The sequence below is a fragment of the Tympanuchus pallidicinctus genome, unplaced genomic scaffold (assembly GCF_026119805.1).
Source record: "Tympanuchus pallidicinctus isolate F22 unplaced genomic scaffold, pur_lepc_1.0 scaffold4, whole genome shotgun sequence".
Taxonomy (NCBI): Eukaryota; Metazoa; Chordata; class Aves; order Galliformes; family Phasianidae; genus Tympanuchus; species Tympanuchus pallidicinctus.
The window spans coordinates 37,447,102-37,467,927 of record NW_026294758.1 but is presented as its reverse complement, the minus strand read 5'-3'; the positions used below and the strand labels follow the sequence as shown (position 1 = coordinate 37,467,927).

Below are 20,826 nucleotides of genomic sequence, written 5' to 3'. Positions count from 1 at the left end.
TTGAGGAATTGTAGCAGAAGGTAAAAAGCATTTCAGTCAATTCAGATAGCTCGTGTCCTGAAATTTGAAATAACAAGAAATAAAAAGACTTAGGAAGAGTGAGCAATTTCTTTACTGGGAACATCCCATTTTTGACCTTAGGCATTAACCTCTCAGCTGGTAGAACTTTGGGAAGATTGATGTTGCAGTCTTAGTAATGACTGTACAGAAATGGCATCTCCTTGTCTCTTCAGGACAAGTTGCTTTTATAAAATTATTACTGTGTGCCAAGAGTATGTTCTTTGAAGAATCTGTGCCTTTTCTGAAAGCTGTTGGACTTGTATATATGGCAGCTAACACTACTGTGTTAAATTGTGATTGTTAGAATTTCTGTCTGCCTTTCAATAGGGTCTGTTCTAGAGTTTTTTGAGTTCTTTTGAGTTCATTTAACTAGGTCAGTACTACAATCATTGTCTTCCATCAAATTCATTGTCTTCCATTAAATCTAGTTGTTTAAGAAGAGCTAGAAGTAGATATACCTTAAGATCCCAAAAAAATGTTGTGTGGGCTTATCTTGGATAGTTTCACCAGCCTTTTCATAAGTCAGCAATTGTTATGATGATTGTTGAAGCAAATAAATGTTGTACTGAATGACAGATTCAAAAATTCCTGTTTGTCTCCATCCTGTTGAAGACAATAACAGCTAATATATGCTAATGGAAGCTTCACATGCTGTCAAATACTGTATCCCTTTATTGTGATTAATGATGTTGCTCTCATGTGGTTCAGGGATTTGGAGCACTGTTTTTCTTCTTGAAGGTTTCTCACTTGCTGGAGGTCCTGTACTCTTTTTCTCAAGGTAGATATAATACTTCTCTAACAGTGAACCCATTGTGCTGAAAAATATGCCTTAGATCATGAAGGTAATTTACACGTAAACATCTCAGCTCCTGTCAGTAACTTCCCTTTGAAATAGCTCAGATGGGATTTCCACTTAAGGAGCTTTCTTTACATATTTTCTGCTGAAATATTTACTCTGTGAAAGAAAGAGGTAAGGGATTGTAGTTCAAGCTGCTGCCACAACATCTGCTTGCAGCTTGAGAGACAACACTGCTGAATAAAGAGATGTCATGGTTTTATTATGCATGATATCTATAGCTACAGGACAATAAAATGCTCTGGAAGCATGTTATTCCAGAGGATCAGAAACAAAGATAGCACAATTATCACTGTATTGAGAGGCTGTCCTTTAAGGCAAAGTAGTTGTGATAGCTCTCTGCCTGAGCTCCTGTAGGCTTTGTTATCCTTCTGTCTCCTGAGGAACAAGCCTGCTGCACAGTTTTTGCAGGGGAAGAGGGTACCCAGCCCCAGCCACAGAGAATGCAGAAAAGACAATAATGCACTACTCAGTCTTTTTCTGCAATGTTCCTGGCCTCTCTTACACTCCCTGCCACTACATTGAGAGTTGTTCTTGTGAAAAGCGTACGTGAAGCTTGTAAGTCAACCCATAGTCCTTAGTCATGTTAATCTCAGCTGCAAAATCACATCTTTTTTTTACATGCATAGGTGGTGTGGTGTTAGGTTTGTTCCTGCTACAGTTTCTTTTCTTAATACTGTCAGGACATTTATGGAATCTCTGTTTATGCTGGTTTTCCACTGCTCTTGATTGTCACTGTATAAATTAATGCACGGTTAATATGAGAGAAGGTAAGAGACAAAGAAATCTTATTTATATACTATCAGCTTTTTTATTTATATACTATCAGCTTTTAGCTGATAGTAGGAGAATTTCAAGAGTGTCTGTACTTTTATGAAAGATATTATTAGGACAAAAAAGGTTCCTTCTTGACTCCATTGTTCTTGATTCTGACCTTTGATGAGTTCACTGATCTAAGGATATGACATTATAAATGATTTAATCTGTCTTTTTCAATTTCTAGAATCTTCCATTTTGTTTCGCTTGCTGAGTGCTTAATTCCAACAATGACTCTTAGGTCCTGCTAGCTTCATCTCAACTATTATAAGTCTTTTGTGTCTGCTTGTGTATGTTTACCCATGAAAACATTTAGTATCTTTATGTATTTTATGCAGTACACATAAAACTGAATATTGCTAATGTAAATGTGTGAAACCTATACATCATACATGTAATTGTTTTACTGTACCTAGAACAATGTGTCTGTTTTTTCAGGTTATATTTTACATTTCTTCCAGTATCAAAACTAGACAGACATTCTTGTATGTCCTGTACTTCTTCATGATATTTTGATCCTCTGATCCTCTCATTCACTTATCTTTGTGCACATCCACTTTGGGGATGAAGTACACTGCTAGTGAGTTACATGAGATGGAGACACAAGAATTCTCTGTTCTTCGGTGAGAAAATGTGTTAGCAACTTTGGCTCTCAGGTGGATATATTATTAGTGACTGAATCTTAAGGATCAATTGAAGTTTTGAGAATTAAGTTTTGACTTCACAGGTCATTGGGTTTTCTACCTTCATGAAAAGTTTCTGTCCTGTGAACTGCTGTTCACTAGCAAGTGGTCGCAACTCCATGTGCATTTTCCTTAAGCTTCTCTTAGATAGTAGTGATTTCTTCTACTGCCTGACACTTTCTAGGACATATTTCTTCAAAAAAAAAAAAAAAGAAAAAAACAAAAAAGACAATAGATCAGAGACTATATATTCAGATTAATATTGCCTGAAAGAAGATTTAGAATAGTAAATCTTTGTGTATGATTTATTATCTTACAGAAAATATTGCAAGAAAATCTATTATGAGATGAGAACATTCCAGTACTATGTAGACAAATTTCTCTTTAATTGGTATTGCACATTACACTTTATGTCATGGACATCCAACCTTTTGGCTTGCTTGGCCATGTGAAGAGAAATTGTCTTGGTCCTCAAATGAAATACGTAATATAGTTAATGTAACATAACATTGCTTTAAATATCGTTTCTAACATAAAAATAGCAGCATTAACATAAGCCTAGTGGGACATCTGACCTTGTTTGCATGGACTAATTATTGTGGTTTTGTTATTTTTATTGTCAGTATTCCACATCAGAACATCATGTAAAACAGTAGGAGTTATAGAGTTAATATTATGGTTCCGAGGACTGCCTTTTTTGGGCATTTTGGGTTCTCATAAGGGAGGGGAGGAATGGCACTCCTGGAGGACTTGGCGCACAGAGGAAGAAAGATGGAGCTCCTGGCAGGACACCAGCCACTGTCCCTCTTACTGACTTGCTCTCTCTTGGTTTGCCATGGAGAAAAGCGCGTGCTTCCCTTGCAGTCTGCTTGCATAAGACCTCATATTTGGACACTCTTCTCTCTCTCATTTTGTTTGATTTTGTTGGATTTAGTAAATTACCATTCCTCCTCAGATCGTTGCCATCTGTTTTTTTAGACCCATCTGCTATCTCCCTACCCTTCCCCCTCCCCCCATCTCCGGCATGGTCCACAAGTGCCTTGCCTCATGAGTCACAGACTGGGGCTGACTGCCACACTGCAGAAGGTGTGGTGATTTTTTTCCCCCCTCTCTCTTTTCTGGTCGCCTTCTGAGCCTGTGCCCCTGTCACAGATGCAGATCTAGAGATAACTCCATGACAGTTATTGCTGGAGAATGCAAGCAGAAGCTATGAATCTCTAACTTCATTTTAAGAGTATTGTATAGAGGACTAACGACCATTATGTTCCTTGGAACATATTAATTTAAGTTCATCATGTTCAGAGTCAGAGTTGCATATATACATATAACCAATTAAGAGTACTGATGGAGATACCTGCCTGGCTCCTATACATCCTAGCTAATATAACAAACGATATGATGTTTGGACTCGTTTCCAGGTGCTTTTCTCAGTTCCTTATGCATGTTTGGGATGCTGGCTTATGGACGTGCTATCAGTCTCTCTGAATGTATTCTCTACAATAGTATTTTACATTATGTGGAGGAAGCTTTTCCCTAAACCAGAGAACGTTAAGTGGCAGGGAACATGGTTTTAGGAAAGAGGTTAGAAGCATTGAGACCCCCAGTGTCATGGGATTTCACTCTTGAACCTGTGGAATCCTTAGAAACTAAGCGAGCGTTTGAGTAAGTGTTGGTGCAGCTCAGAAAGATCTGAGGAGGAACGACTTATCTGGGGCTTGGCTTACCAAGCTCTATATAATACTGTTCTGGAGAGAAAGCGTTTCCAAATTGAGATCCAAACCAAAGGGAAAAACCTCCAAGTCAAACCCAATCGATCACAGGAAGCACCAGTATCAATGTCAGTTGCCCCTGTGGAGGGGCAGAAATAGAAACTGGTGTCCATGCAAAGAAGAAGAAGAAGAGGAAGATCCAGGTGAGGGGCCCTCCCCAAAACCACTGTCACCAAGAAAGGCAACTGAGAAAAGTAAGAGACATGGAGAGGAGAGTGATGAGGAGGGAGTCACTGTTACCACAGTTTGTCGACCCCTAAAAATGACTGAAATCCAAGGCACAAAAAAGAACTTTTGATGCCTACTTTATTGATGCCTGATTTCTTCAGTGTTGGAACAACGAGGACAGTAGCGTGTCCCTATATAGTAATGAAGCTTGCCAATTAGGAGGCATTGCCAGAGACTCAGCTATTAACAGATGAATTAATAGATGTCTGGACAGAGTCAACACCCTCTGGGAATGAATGTTATTAGCTGTGAAGGAAAGACATCCCTTCAAAGACAATCTGGAGCCTGAGATGAGAAAGTAGAATACTGTTAAGTATGGTATCCAATATTTGAGCGAAACAGCTATGGTGGGAATGCTGTATGATCTCACATTTGTTCCTAATGATCTATGCCAGAGCCATGGTCCTGGAGGGTAAGGAGTACATCCGAAATACAGTGGAAGTTCACAAGAACGGTGCCAGAAAGGTACGCCAGTACACTGGTAGTAATGTTTAATAGATTCAAGGGCAGAAGACCCCCAGTTTTTGAACTGATTCTTACACTTCAAAATTTTGAACAAAAACTACCTCCATCCCATGCTTCCATTTCAGCCATCTCCAAAGTAACAGAAAGACTAGATAAAGTGGATAAGAGAATAGATAAAATGGATAAGAAACAGGCACTGTTGGAGGAATTCCACTGTTGGAGGAATTGTCCCTAGTGATTAATCACAGTGAACCATGGCTGTATCAGAAACACCTGAGGAAGACCAGGATGATCAATAGAGTCTGCTGAAGGAGCTGATTGAACTGATTAAAGTCTCAGCTATCAAAGGCAAACACCACCCTGTTTGAGCAAAGGACCACAGTAAATTTATGTCTCGTGCTGCCCTGTGGAGCTACTTACGTGAGCACGGAGAGGACATGAAGAAGTGGCACCACCAACCCATTCCTGCACTATGAGCACTAGTGAGAGAATTACAAAACAGAGCAACTACCGAAATTGCTCTCATTACTGCAGGTAAAAGTAGCGGGGCCCTGCCCTCAGTCAGAAGGGGGAAAGGGATAATAAGGTGTACTGGACTATGTGGATTCAATGGCCTGGCATGTCAGAACCACAGGAATATAAAACACTGCTGGACACCAGTGCCCAGTACACTCTGATGCCCTCAAGTGGGTGATTACAGCAGTGGGAACAAAAAATATAGTTATAAAGGGGTGTCACGTAGATGGCCATTTGCCTAAGAGTAGCACTACTGAAGCACAGCAAAATACCATTAGGTAGATCGAGCTGACAGAATTGAGGTGGTTCAAATAGACTTGGACTGGCAGAACAGGGGAGAGCACTGGGAGAAGTATTTGGCAGAAGCCACCTGGCTGGTCAACACTAGAGGATTAGTCAGTCGAGATGGTCTTATGCAGTCCAGCTCCCTACATACTGTAGAACAAGATAAGGTCCCTGTGGTACATATAAAAAGCATGTTGGGAAAAGCAGTTTGGGTCCTTCCAGCTTCTGGGAAGGGCAGACCTATCTTTGGAACTGTTTTTACACAAGGGCCTCAGTGCACTCGGTGGGTGATGGAGAAAAATGGGGACATCCAGTGTGTACCACAAGGGAATTTGATGCTGGGGGAGTAGTCAGTGACTCCATGAATATAGATATGTGTGTATGTAATGCATGTTCATTACTGTTTTGTCTGTACATAGATGTAAGGTAAGCATGATGTAGTGATGTGGAATAAGGGGTGGAATGTTGTTGTTTTGTGATTTTTCTTGTCGGTATTCCACATCGGAACATCATGTAAAACAGCGGGAGTAGAAGAGTTAATGTTCTTGTTCCATGGACTGCCTTTTTTTGGGCATTTTGGGTTCTCAGAGGGGAGGAGAGGAGGGAATGCATGCAGAGATAGAAAGATGGAGCTCCTGGCAGGACATCAGCTGCTCTTCCTCTCGCTGACTCTCTCTCTCAGTTTGCCATGAGCACATGCAAGAAGAGCACATGCTTCCCTTACAGTCTGCTAGTGTAAGACCTCGTATTTTGACACTCTTTTCTCTCTCATTGTGTTTGATTTTGTTGGATTTAGTAAATTACCATTCCTCCTCAAATTGCTGCCGTTGTTCTTTCTTAAACTCATCTGCTATCTCCCTACCCTTCCACCTCTCCCCCTCTCCTGGAGCATAAGGCCTGCAAGTGCCTTGCCTCATTAGTCACAGGCCAGGGCCAGCCACACAGTGGTAGTGGGGTAGTTTTTTTTCCCCCTCTCTCTTTTGCCTACTTCTGGGCTTGTACCCCTGTCACAGAGTCAGATCTAGAAATAACTCTGTGACACTAATGCATCAGTCTGATTCAGTGGCAGTGGCAGCAATTCTTTGAGAGCTGTCAGGGTGTTCACTGGAGATTTTTGGAGAAATTTTACTCTTCTTGTGCTTCATCCTTGAAAAGAGTTGTTCATAAATGCGCATACTGCCAAAAAGCACTGATGTGAATAAAGTGTGATTGTGAAGTAAGGGATATTTTTCTCTGATAAGAGAGGGCTTATAAAAGTCCTATAGAGAGACATGATGAGATTTTTCTTTGAGTTGAATTTCTGATTGCAACTCTATACATTCTATTCAAAAGTTTGCAGGCAGTGTACTTATGTTGACTTAAAATTGAGTTGCTAATAAACCATAAAAGTGATTTTTTTTTTTTTTTTTTTTTTTTTGGCAGTCTTGAAACCTGTTCTCAAAGTCCTTGATCACAATGGGAAGCATGGATGCTTATTTTTTTGCTGTTCACAGGGCTGTGTCAAAATGCATACAATTATTTGCCATCATTTGAGTTAGCACTGCACTGTGCCTTCCCCGTGCCCTGGTTTCAGTCCAGGCATTGATGATCATGCAGCAGTGTTTGGTGGCTTTGAGCACTGGGTGTGTGCCTGGGGATGGCTAGGGTCATTCAGCAGGCAGAGTTGCAATCATGATGGCAGAGGGCAGCGGGTAGCCACATGCCAGGCTCCATGTGGACTGTGGGCTGTGGGTTGGACATGCCTGCTTTATATAGTTTTATACATCCACTTGGGTTCCATGTTACAAGTATGTAGCAGCACATTGTCCAGCACATACAACAATTTAAAGCTTCAAATATCACAGAATCACAGAATGGCCCTCAAGAATCACGAATCTTCAACCCTCCTGCCACAGGCAGGGCCACCAACCTCCGCATTTAGTACTAGATCAGGCTGCTCAGGGCCCCATCCAACCTGGCCTTGAACACTTCTAGGGATGGGGCATCCACAACCTCTCTGCGAAGCCTGTTTCAGCACCTCACCACTCTCTCTGTAAAGAACTTGTAAATGACTAAATGGCAGTTGGTTTCTAGGACGAATTTATGACAACAGGCTTTTCAGATCAATTCCTGCTTAATTTCATGTGAATTATTGCATAAACAATAAAAAGGCCCATTTGTTAAACACAGAAGTTTGCATGAGCAGAAACATATACCATCATACTTGAAGCGTAACAAAAAGCAACTTAGTTAACATCTCTGTATCTTGGTTTTACTGTATCTAAAATGCACCTGATCACTCTATGATGCGAACATTGTGAACTTCATTTTTATTTGTAAAGCACTTTGAGGTTCTTGGATGGTGCAAAGCGCAAATGATAAGGCAGAGTTCTAACTGTGCTGTTATAAAACCCCATGGATTTTTTAATTTACCAGTCTTTTTGTTGATCGTGCTGTGAAAAAAAATGGATACTAACTTATGTTTTCAGTGCAGTACAATCTTCAAGTTCACAAAGGACTTAGAGATCAGAGTAGAATGTTGACATCATGTATTCAGACAAGCTTTTTTTTCCTTTGCAATGAAAGAAGTGAATACCCTCCACATGTGCATCTCATTTGATTGAATGAAACCTGTTCTGATTCCTGAAGCTGTGTTCTAAATTTCACACATTCAATTTCTTCCAGATCACCACAGACCTGAGGCAGCGTTGCACAGACAGCCATACTGGAACGTCAGCCTCTGCACCAATGGCTGCAGGCATCATTGCACTGGCATTGGAAGCAAAGTAAGATCTGAGTTATACTCTGAAAAAAAATAATAATAATAATAGACATGCAGTCTGATCTTTTACACTCACATGGCACCTATATTCAGGGATCTCAAAGTGCTTTAGAAACTCCAATGTGGTAATTCACAGTACCATTCCAGCAGCAGGGAAGATCAGCATGGCAATTTCATATTCAGGAGCAGTAGCACTATGGAAATGAATGACAGACTAAGCAGGATGTTGAAATGGTGTTGAGCACAGGTAGCTTCCACTGAGTGATCACAGTGCCTTTTGGTTGCCTCGTAGTGCTGCCCAGATCCACTGTACTCTGCAGGCCTTCTGTAGTCCTCATATTCCTCTTTTCAGTGTCTGTTCTTGAATGTCAAGGAGAGTAATGAGAAGATGTTAAACTACCATGTGTAGAAAATAGCATTGTAGGAAAAACAAAAATTCTCAACGTCTGTGTGCTAAAAAAAAAGCCTGTCTTTTTTGATGAAGTTCTATAGCTGTTAAAATCATGGATAGTGTAGTTCCACAGTCCTTCTACATTTAGCTCAGAAAACTTTCAATTCTTTAGACCTTTTCCCAATAGCAGGCATTTGTTCCATGTCTTCAATATATATCTTTAATCTGCTTTATGAAAAGGTGGAGACTGGAGATTTATCATTCAGAACTGTGTTTCAAAACATCTTGCATTAGTTGGCACCCTGTTGTATAGTATTTGCATGAATAAGCTCTAATGTTCCACCCCAAATCTTGTTTGAAATCAAATGGTTCTAAGTGCTATGAGATTTATTCTATTAGATTATGAAGGAAACCAGTTTCCTTTAGTGGCAGTCCCTTTGAATGAATTAAAAGGTATGTCTACAGTAGTCATTTCAAATGGTGTATAACTCATAGCAGCAGGGTTGTGTTTCTATTTTTAATGTTGCTTTTTTGAAGAAACCATGAGCCAGTACTCAACATAGAGTATGTCACTGCTATTGAGTTATAGTCATGAAAATTAGAGTTTGTGATTGAAAACCTGATATAATCTTAAGTAGTGCAGAACTAATATCATTGTAATTACCTTTTCTTAATTCAGTCATTAGAAACAAAGCTATTTTGAAAAGTTAATAAAATGTTACTATTTCTGAAAAAAAGAACATTCTTCTCAATCTCTTCTTAATCTCAGTTTTAAAGCCCTTAAATTTTCTTCTAAACAATCTGCACATGCAGATAAAGATGCATGTACAAAAACCTTCTTTCTGATGAAAGTTATTGTTAATTGCTTCTTAATGAATTAGCATACCATGTGATTCACAGCTTGCATTTTTTATAATATTTTTGAGTTCACTTTTTTTGACAAATCACTGTAATTAAAGGTCATAGGCAATTAATATCACATAATACCTACAATTGAGCTATTGTTTATTGTGGTGTCCTATCACAAACTGAAAACTCTTCGTATTTTATTTTTCTGTGTACTTTGGTGATAACATGACGAAGGATAATCCATGCCTTCAGACTAGTGTTTTTTGACCCAAATTAATAATTTCTGTGATAACAGGTATGTTAGGAAGAAGGGCAAGAGTATACAGTAACTATGTGTGGTGAAAACAGAAAGTGCCAGTCACTTTTTCTGTATTTGCAGTAATTTGTTGCATAGTGCTAATAAGATTTGAGGAAAAAATAATGTATTGATTTTCTATCTTTTTTGATTCTGTCCAGTTTCATTATATGGAGGCTTCCCACTTATTTCTAACTCTTATCTTGGCTGTTTAACTTGACATAAAGGATTTACACTAATAATAGCATAAATGCAATTTCCTCATTTGTGTTCCGTTCACTAACTTTTCTCTCAAGAGTACTTACAACAGAAATGGAGCCAAGGGAGTGAAACACAGGAGGAAAACTTTTTCCAGCATTCCCTTGCTGTTTTCTCCCATAAAATATTCAAAATCCACATCTAGGTTTGGAGGAACATTTAATCTTGTGAAGTAAGTGAAGACCTTAAATACTGCAAGAAGATCATGTCATAACATACTCAGTTTTAATGTCTAAGAGGTGTGTGTATGAAATCAACTCTCATTATTTTCAATAGTTTCTGAATCACAGGATGCCTTAGGATAAAAGGGACCTTAAAGATCACCCAATTCCAACCCCCTGCCATGGGCAAGGCTGCCCCCCACCAGCTCGGCTGCCCAGGGTCCCATCCAACCTGGCCTTAAATGCCCTCAGGGATGGAGCATCCACAGCTTCTCTGGGCAGCCTGCACCATGCCTCACTGCTCTCTGAGTAAAGAGAGCTTCCACTTAACACCTAACTTAAATCTCTCCTTTTCTAGTTTAAAGCCATCCCCACTTCCCCTATCACTATTGTACCATGTACAAAGTTGGTCTACCTTCTGTTTATAAGCTTGTTCAGCACCTATTGATGAATGTCAGTGGGTACAATTTTTTCCACCTGGAGGAATTCAATTCCACACCATTATTCCATACACACTACCATGTCAGACACCGTTCTGTCAGGCTGCCCCTCTGCTGCCATCTGTCACATGGTGGCAACATAAAATGGAATACTGGTGGGCAGGTTCAGCCTCTACACATGATGTTGTGTCTTAGCAGAAGGACTTACTGGGACTAGTCTGCATTCAGACAAAGTTGTCGCATAGATTCTTCCTTAAATTCCACATTAGTGCCTGTGTTAAAAGCAGAAGTGTTCATGTGAGATATATAAAAAAAGATTAGTTGGAAAGGGGTTTTCCAAGGTTAATTATATTCTTCATACAGTGAACTGCACAAAAATTGGAGCACTTAGTTCTGAACGCTTCTCAAATATGTCTGTAATAATGTATAGTTTTATTCCATTTTGTGCTGGAAAACACCACAGAATATACCATGGAAGACTTTGAAGCCAAAAAAGTTGTTTTCTCGCAGAAGCCAAGTTCTGTTCTTGAGAGACATCAGGAGTCAACTGGAGTGCTAGTCTGGCCTTTAGATGAGATAGAACAGCCAAGTTGCTTCAGCTCACACGCAAAGGTACATTAAAACAGTGCAAAATGAGCAAGGCAGATTTCTGTTCCCAGCTGCTACTTCTTTCTTTGATAAGCCCCATCTGGTAAGTAAGATTGGCAAATAGCTCTTACCTGCTTACTGATTTGAATGATCCACTTAGATGGCATTCCAACTGGAATCTGGTTCCAAAATCCTGACAACAAAGAGTTTTGTGAGGGCTGCCCATTGACTACCCCAATTTAAAATGATGTGAACACATCATTCTTACGAGTTGTTGTTTCAGCCCAGTATATGAATACCAACTGGCACATTTGCCTTCAGGAGCCTAAGATTGGTAATTGAGTTTGAGAGTGTTTGATTGGAATTCTCATGGGAAATCATGACACGAAAAAGAAAGCTAACTTTCAGTCTCTATATTCTGTGACCTTCTTGTAGTTCTCTACGGTTTTCTTACAGCAGTTTTATCTGATGGGTTCCCAGTGCACCTAGTATCCTGTTCAGATTCTGTGAATAAATGCTTGGTTTTATGTTACATTTCATAGTCAGTATGCAATGCTGAATTTTGCTATTTGTAAATGAGCAGTTACGGGAGAAAGTGTAATGGCCAAATAGTCAACAGCGACAGTAATCTTATTCCTAAAAATAAACTATTTGTGTTGCATAGTACCATCTACTGTTGATATCAGAAAAACACTCCCACTGATCAAAGGTTCAAATTTGATATTTGGGTGAATCAGCCAGGAGAAACAGTATGCTGCATTGATTCCAGTGGGCATAGTGCCACCTTCCTATGGAAAAGCCAAAAAAAAAATAAATATTGTGTTGCTTCAGCACTGCCAAAAAAATACATTATACATCCCCAAGTAAACTGCACGTGCTACTGTTAAAAGCCTCGCATCATTTCCAGTCCATGATGTATAAACCTTAGTTAAGTGAGTAAGAAATAGCACCTGAAATTGAAGAATCAGTCTATCATATTTCCACGTTTTCTCAGTGCTGTAGACCTGGAGATTCTGTACCTCCTCCCATGATTCTCTTCATATGCACTGTATACTCTATTTGTCTTTGGTTATACAAACCCAGGGCTAGAACAAGTTAATGCTGGAAAAAGATAAAGAATTTCAGTGAATTCTGATACCACTAATTTATTCAGAATATGGACAATGCATAGCTTTATTTTAAAAGTTGGGTAACACTGAGTATAATCGCTGAGAAGGAAAGAAAATTGGGCTCACGTTGCAGGTGATTGGGAGTGTTAGAGGAAGAGACTTCGGATTTCTTAAAGCTGATGAGATGCTTGCTGTACTTCCCATATTGATGGATTTTATTTCAAACTCCATTAACAGAGGAAAAAAAAAAACCAGTGTACTGTTTGATGAGGAGCAATTCTGAATACAGAGAACTTGTTCTGTACCACTGAAATTAGTGAGATCTTATTTTTTCATAAGTCACAGACTATAAGTGATTCAGACAATTGAGGCAAAGTGTGGAAGTACTGCCGAGTGACCTCTGTATGCAGCATTCCCATGTAAGAGAAGGAGAAGTTATCAATTAAGTGCAGCAGCCTTAGCTCCACTGATTGACTGTCACAAAAGGGGATGTTAGAGTGTCTAAGAAATCCTTTTGTGAATTTTCACTTTTTTTTCAAGTCAACTTGAAGCAGCGCTCTTAACAGTGAAGTATTTGAAAAATGTAAACACAAATAAATGCTGAGATCAGAACTTGCATGTGTTTCTCTTGAGCTTTAAATACATGTGTCACTTTTGGAATTTTAATTATTATGTTGAGATTGAATTGGAAGTATTTTCCTGAGTTCAGATTGCTCGTGTTTCGCATTTTTAAGGTCTTGTTTTCAGTTATATATAATTTTGCCAAAGAGTAATCATTTGGTCTGAAATTTTCCATGTAACTTGCTTTAAAAAGGTTTTAAGAAAATTCCTTCCAGATATTTCTTAAACTGAACCTAGATTTAAAAACAAAATGTTATAATCATTTTTAACCTTTCATTGAGTTTTACTGTGTCTGCGCTTTGCAGCAACAGCTAGAAATAGAATGAGTGGTTAGCCATTATTCTGGTGTCAAGGCAATGCCTTTGCTTTTATAAGTTTTCGAAAAATCTCAGTTGGCATGTGCTCTGTTGAGAGCTTTAAGAGTTTGGCAGCTCTATTCCCTGAAGTTTCTTAGTTGACTAAATGTTCCCCAGCCTTGGCTTTTAGTGGCTACTTAAGGCAGTCTCTGAAGTTGCTCTTTGAGTTGCCACTGCCCATCCAGACTTTGACCTGAGAGCAGGGAGCCCTTCTGTTTTTCTCTACCTGTGTCCTTACAGAAAAAGGAAAATGTGGAAGATGCGAGAACAGCAGATTTGCAGGACTGCAGTTTCTTGGCTGTCTTAAGAGATGCAGTTTGGTCCTGGAAAGGCATTTTCCCCATACTTCAGCAATTGTACATTGTTTTATACAGAGACTTAATTGGTGCAACCAGTAATTGACATTCGACCTGGTATTCTCAGTTGCCATTAGCTTTTTTTTATGACAGTCTCATCTTTAGTCAGGCTTGAGTTTGTTCTGTCTTTCTTTCAAAGGGTTTTCATTGGGTAAAATTAAAGGATAAGTACGTGATATGGATATCTAATTCTAATATTTCTGGGAACCAGAAAACTACTGTAAGCAGAGAACTAACTATGCAGCAACCAAATAAAGGAGCATTTTGTTTGATCTACTGGTTTAATGATCCATAGTTCTCCAGGTCAGATAAAGAAGAAATCAGCAGGGTAAAAAAAAAACTTACATTTACAAGATACTCGCTGATCAGCAAGCAGATGATATTCTTTGCTTTTCCTGCAAGGAGTTGATAGAATTATTTGCAGAGTTCGTGATAATTAGAACTCATAAGAGTGTCAGATATGTCCAAAGTGCATACTTTGTGTGTCCATATATATGCGTGACTCAGATGTTAAATACTGAGCTCCATTTTTTAACCTCCAGGTTTTTATGAATTAAATGGCTATTGTGTACATCATATAGACATGTAAGCATAGGGTAAATGTCACATTTAGGAGCTGTCTTCATTTCTCACCTATGTTAAAGTTCTGCGTTGCAAGAGATGTCTTCACATTGACTCTTTGTGTGACCTGGAAAAGAGAAATGACTCCCATTACTATACCTAATATTCCTGTCCATGGGGAAAGCAGGAATCATTAGGACAGGTAATAGGGTTGTAGGTATCATGGGACACTTTGGCTGATTTGTAAGTAATGGCAACATGTGAATAAATTAAGCAACTACTACGTTTTGTTTATAGATTTATCATAACATCCTTAAGGCTGGCATTATGCAAATATCCATGAAAAAAATTATCTCCTACAGCTCTACAAGATGTCTAGGACAGGGAGTCCTTTTTAGATATTTCATAGCAGTAATTATCTGTGTCAGTTCTATCATAGCCAAGATTTCCAAAGCAGATTGTTTGATACTATAAAATGAAATATGATCTTAATGCATCCTATGATACTGTGTTTTTTCCATGATTCTTTGGGGAAGTAAAAGTATTCTTCCAGCAATTTGCATAAGCCTTTGCTCTTTTGACAAGAAATACCTTTTTGCATAGGCCACCTTTGTCAAATTGAAATTGCTCTTTATTAAAATAATGCAGCAGTCATTATTCATTTTGGTAACCATAACATTTTTCTAAAAAGGCAAACTGCACCCCATGTGTATGATCATTATTTTGAGTTATATTTTTTTACTAATTGTCCATTTGCACCACTTACTTATTCTGAATTGTTATTTTTGGCACTGTTATTATGCAAAAGAATAGAGACTGAATATTTTATTTTTTTTTCAAGATTAGTCCAGTTGTCACTAGGGAGACTACTTGTGGAATAAAGAAATCAAATTTATCCAAAAATGATGACCTACTATTTCTAAGCAGCTTCAGTAATGATATTTGTTCTTGTTTAAAGATACAGTTAAATCTCAAGTGAATATTCCTGTAATACAATTTAATATACTTGTCCTCTTTCATGTTTTTCTCATTTGTTTCATAAAGATTTTGAGAAACCTGAAAGAAGAGCACCGTACCTTAGAGTATAAGTAGTCAATTAAGGTCACAACATTTATTTTTTGGCTGCTGGACAAGCACTTTGTATGTAATTGTTCTCACTTCTGCTTATTCTGGTTTGATTTTGAGTATTGTCTGGTATGCGTAATCCCAAGGCAATTTCAAATAAGTCATGATTTTTTTTTTATCTGGATGGAAATTGTTTGTTTTTGGAAATCAATCCATTATCAAGCAGATTAAGTACTGTTCTTGTTCATGTATTTGTTCATTTCAAGATGTTTAATCTTTAATTTTTGTGAGATAAATCAAGTGGTAAATCAGTTAACATTAGTGACATCTTGTCTAGATCTAAGGCCCAAGTGGCTTGCAAGCAACTGTTTACTCACTTAATTTCAAATTTTTACATGTTTTACAAATATTTAACCAAGTCTGTGATTTTTCCAGATGCTTTAAAATTGATCTCTAGGCTGTTTTGTCTAAAAAACAAAAGGAAAAAAGTCCTTCTTTCTCCAAATGAACTGTGATTTTGACATCATTCCAATTTCTTTCTTCCTTTTTTCTGAAGTTTCTGAAAAATAAATATGTATGGGCAAACAATGGCAGACCTCTTTTTTTTTCAAATGGGGTGTCTATTGTAGAAAGAAAATTTCAAACTGTTAATAACTCAATTTTTAGTATTATGAAGGTCCTATAGTTGGCTACAGAAATTGATTTGAACACTGTTCTGATGCTGTTAAATCTCTTTGATATAAATATGCCCGATCTGTCATTGATTGAGAAGAAAACATAAAACATTTTGACTGCTACAGTTAGCAAACTTAAAAGAAAACTATATAAAAGACTGACTGATTTCGTGGTATACCTGTATCCTGGAAATTGGAACTTTGGTAAAAGGAGTTTTCTGCCACAGACTGTTACATTAATTATTGCATTTAGATAAAGATGGTAGATACAACAGTTAGTAGCTCAGTTTTTGCAATATGCTATTATTTTTGTTCTTAAAAGCAAATCCTAATTTTGAGAGTCTCATTTTCTGATTCAGCAATAAAGCCCAGTTTATGGGAGGCCCATATCCTCAAGGCAAAGCCTCAAATCCTTTGTCTGAAGGTAGATGGAGCCCACCAGTGCCACCATTCCTCTTTAAATAATCAGTTGAGTCTGCCTTGTCTTGAATATCTCATCTTAAAGATGAGAGAAGTGTTTCAGTGCCTTATTTTCCACCAGTAGCATGGACAGTTTGCTTCATGGAAGATTGTTTAGATTCCAGATTATAAAGAATGCAGCTCATGGGATTCCTGGAGGTCTTCCTGAAGGCCTGAAATATGTTTTTCTAAGACTTTACACAGGCTCCTAGTGAAATTCCTGAGCTAGTATAAAGTCATATAGACTTTTTTTCTTGAAGCATGTTACGTGACTGTCCAAGCATACCCTATCTTACAAACCCTGAATGCTTGTAACATTCCCTGACAATTTTTTTTGCATTCATTTTTACCAGTTCAGCTGAATAAACAACTATGGCCATTCTAGTCCAACTGTCTTGTATGAGAAATCCTACTAAAAGAGAAAAACTGCATGTATGAGCACAGTAATGCTTTAATAAATGCTAATGGCCAGAATGCATTAGCTTCACTGGAAAACCCTTGTATCTTGTATGAAAAGAAAACAAAAAAAAAAAAACAACAAAAAACAACAGTGAGGAAAAATGAAATCATGATGAAATGGTACAATCTTGAAGAAACTACAAAAAAAAAAAAAAAAAAAAAAAAAAAAACCCTGCAATCAGCAGGATCTTAAAATCATCTTCTTTCTTCAGATTATTTAAAATTATTTTGTTCCTGTTTTTGTTCTTTATTTTGGAATAAGTCACCTGTCTGCCAGCCCAAGAGAAATCTTGGTTCAAGGAATACAGAAGGTGTGTTAAGGAACTGAGGTTTACCAGATTTTCAGTGATTGCCTAGTACTGGACATTATAGACAGGCAGTGCTGGGTCTCATTAACATTGTTGTGGTTTATCTTCATCATTACACCTGGATTGATTTGTGTCATTCAATAATGATACTATGACAACAACCCTTGTGATTCTTGTCTGATGTTTTTCTCTTCATTATTTAGTGAAGTGACTTTGTCCTTTCCTCTACTAAACTGCAGTTTTAAATTGCATACTCTTATTATGATTATGAATGATAGAAAAACTGAGAAATTAGAAGAAAAAAAACTAAAAATAGCACCGTCATAGTTTGATGTGATCACCTAAGAAAACAAATTTCCTTGAGATGGATCTAGACAAACACTGCCTATAGTCGTCTGCCATTCCTACAAAGTAGACAAGTATTAATTTCATAGTGAGGATGCAAGCAATCTGAAGCAGTCTGCTTCACTGTTGCAGAGGACAGATTATCAGAAATCTGTTAAAGAAATACTCCTCACTCCTCACACACTTGCTCTATAATTATAAAGAGATTGTGCTGTTTGTTTGGTGTTCTTTGAAGAATACTTATGGAGCCCCTCTGAATTCCAAGACCAGGAATACCAAACAGATGAAAAACAACAGAACACCTGTAACTTCCAGTACCGATGGCTTCAGTGGGAACTGCAAGTTGGAAGGGATTGTCAGCTTTAGCACAGTGTTATTACGATTTATTACAGCTTTTCAGTGAGCCAACATTTTGTTTTCTTTTTTCCTTTACACTGGTCAAAGCAGATAGCAACATATAGTTGTTTGTGGCCATATGAATTAGGTCTGGATGAAAAGCACTTCTTCATCTCCCCTTAGCAAACACTAAAATTTATACAGTGGAGTATTACACGTTTTTAAAGTCTCCTTAATGCAAATCTCCTAGCTGTGTAAATTATATCATGTCGAAATTCTGTAAGGTGAGGTCATGATGTTTTGAGGTGAGCAAAGTAGAGAAGGGAATAGAAATGAGAGTTGTGTTGCTTTTAACTTGAATATGTTTTTAGCATACATAACCTTGTATCTCTCCGTTCTAATAAAATATATCTAATCTATGACTTCATGTTTCTCCTTTCTTTCTAGTCCATTTCTGACATGGAGAGACATACAACACATTATTGTCAGGACTTCTCGTGCTGGACATCTGAATGCTAATGACTGGAAAACCAATGCAGCTGGTTATAAGGGTGAGAGCTTCCTTTCTTCTTTCTGTTAGAGATAATGTTGTATTTTCACATTTATGAAGAAGAAACAGTCTCAGGTAATTTGTATGGCCCTGTGTTGTACATAGTTTGGAGACTTTCCAAGCTCATACTTAAGGGCCCTGTCTTCCATAAAGACAAGCTCTTAGAATCACTAAAATCAAAAGTGGCAGCTACAAAATGCATTGTCCGGATCCTGTTAGGCCTTTATAGCCCTATTTGGCACATTGTTGGCAGAAAACTTAGTAAATCTAGTGCTTTTAAATCTCCCTCATGTAGCGAGTATTCTGATAAAATAACCTGGAGTTGAAGATACAGCAGTTACTGAAGGCTGACCATGGTCTCATTCTCGATTGTTGTCAATTTTCATTTAAAATTACAGAACAATATTTTTATGTTTCTTTTATATTTATATATAAAATTTCCGTCTGATTTAGGATAAAATAAAATGTGAAGCTATTATTACGTTTAATGGGAAAGAAATCATGGTCTTCAGTTGTACAGTCATAGAATCATAGAATGATTTGGGTTAGAAGGCACCTTACAGTGCCAGTCACTAGTTCTAACCTTCCACTAGATTACATTGCCCAAGGCCCCATCCAACCTAATCTTGAAGATCTCCGAGATGACAGAAATCCTCAACTTCTCTGGGCAATCAGTATGTAACAGTCCTCATAGTGAAGAATTTCTTGCTTAAGTCAAATACAGCTCTTGCAGACTCTTTTCACAGAAAAGGTACTCCAGCCCTTCGATCATATTTATGCCCCTTCTCTGGAACTGATCTTCCAGGTGCACATCCTTCTTATACTGGGAGTTCCAGAGATGATCACAGCAGATGGGGTCTCAAAAGTGCAGAGGTGAAGAATCAACCTCTGATTGACCTGCTGGCCACACTTCTTTTGGTGCGGACCAACCAGGATACAGTTGGATTTCTAGGTTGTCCCAGAGTTTTCAGAACTTCTGTACAGTCTAGTAATTCTGTATCATAGTTATGTCTTTTTTGTCTGTTTTATTTTTTATTCTTTTATAATGTAAGCGGAGGGAATCATTTGCACCACTAAAAGAGGTAAATAAGATAGATTAAAACTGGACCTTGAGTCCATCCAATGCTATATTCAGCAAGGGCTAGTTTCTGACTTTCATTCACTAAATTCAGTCTGGATTGCTTTAAGAAAAACAATAACAAAAACAAAACAACAGAATGGCTTATTTCTCTTTCTCTTCACATAAGAATTCTGCTCAGTACTGAAGTACTTCTTTTAAGATGAGTTTAAGTCTTGAGATTGGAACTATTTTGTGCTAAGATCTCCTGGGAGAACAAAGTAATGAACAAGAACCATCAGATCTTTACACTGCTTTCTGAAGCCTGGTAGTAATCTATTCCAGACCAAGGCACTGCTACAATAGAACATCTTTAATATATCATTCCAACCCATGATACTTCTTCTGCAACTGAATGATACCAACCAAAATGTAGAAATAAATGAACAAATAAATGAATAAATAAAATCATAGCCTTTCACTGTTGGATCCAAATCAGACTAAATACAGAGAATAGATTTAGAAACAAATAGTTGACTCCTACCCCCTCACCATCTGAAGGTTCTAACATTCAAGAGACTGCTTTTGTCCCATTTACAACAAGCATGTGCCCACACGAAATAAAACAAATACAGTAAGAATTTGTACCTCTTGAATTGCAATAACATTAAAGTTTTTGTTATTGTGAAACATATCTCAGGATTTAAAAAGTTTTGGCAGAAGATTGTGACTGTATTATCATTTTGTTGGAACTATCTGAAATTCAAACAATGCTTTTCAAGTAGCATAAAACTAAGTGTTTTTTCTCCCAGCTCACTTCCAAAATTCTGTATTTTTATGTTTTTCCAATTGTTGCTCAACAGAGCCAAACACCGTGTAAGGCATTTCAGAGCAGCTGTCACTCATTAGCAAAGGATAAGTCACACTAATACACCAGCAGTAGCAGCATGGGCAGCAGGATTTGCACTCTTACACCACCAGAGCCACACATTTTTTTCTATGTGTTGCAATGGATAAACAGTGAGGAAAAGGGCTGAGAAAGTTTTCTTCTCCTCTTTTGCAAAATCAGGAACATACAGATAAGCTCAACTGGGTGACTGGACACAGGAAGTACAACTTGACCTGGCAGAGTTCTGCAGTAGATTCTGG

The 20,826-nt window shown here is 37.9% G+C and overlaps 1 protein-coding gene across 5 annotated transcripts in view; it reads left to right on the top strand.

Moving 5' to 3' along the window:
* The window catches only part of PCSK5 (proprotein convertase subtilisin/kexin type 5), a 264,454-nt gene that overhangs the window by 130,513 nt on the left and 113,115 nt on the right, over nucleotides 1-20,826 (top strand). For all 5 annotated transcript variants that reach the window (XM_052701373.1, XM_052701376.1, XM_052701375.1 and 2 more), the window contains exons 9-10: nucleotides 8,343-8,443; nucleotides 18,518-18,621. In XM_052701373.1, the coding sequence (XP_052557333.1) occupies nucleotides 8,343-8,443; nucleotides 18,518-18,621 (205 nt within the window). The remainder of the gene's footprint in view (nucleotides 1-8,342; nucleotides 8,444-18,517; nucleotides 18,622-20,826) is intronic.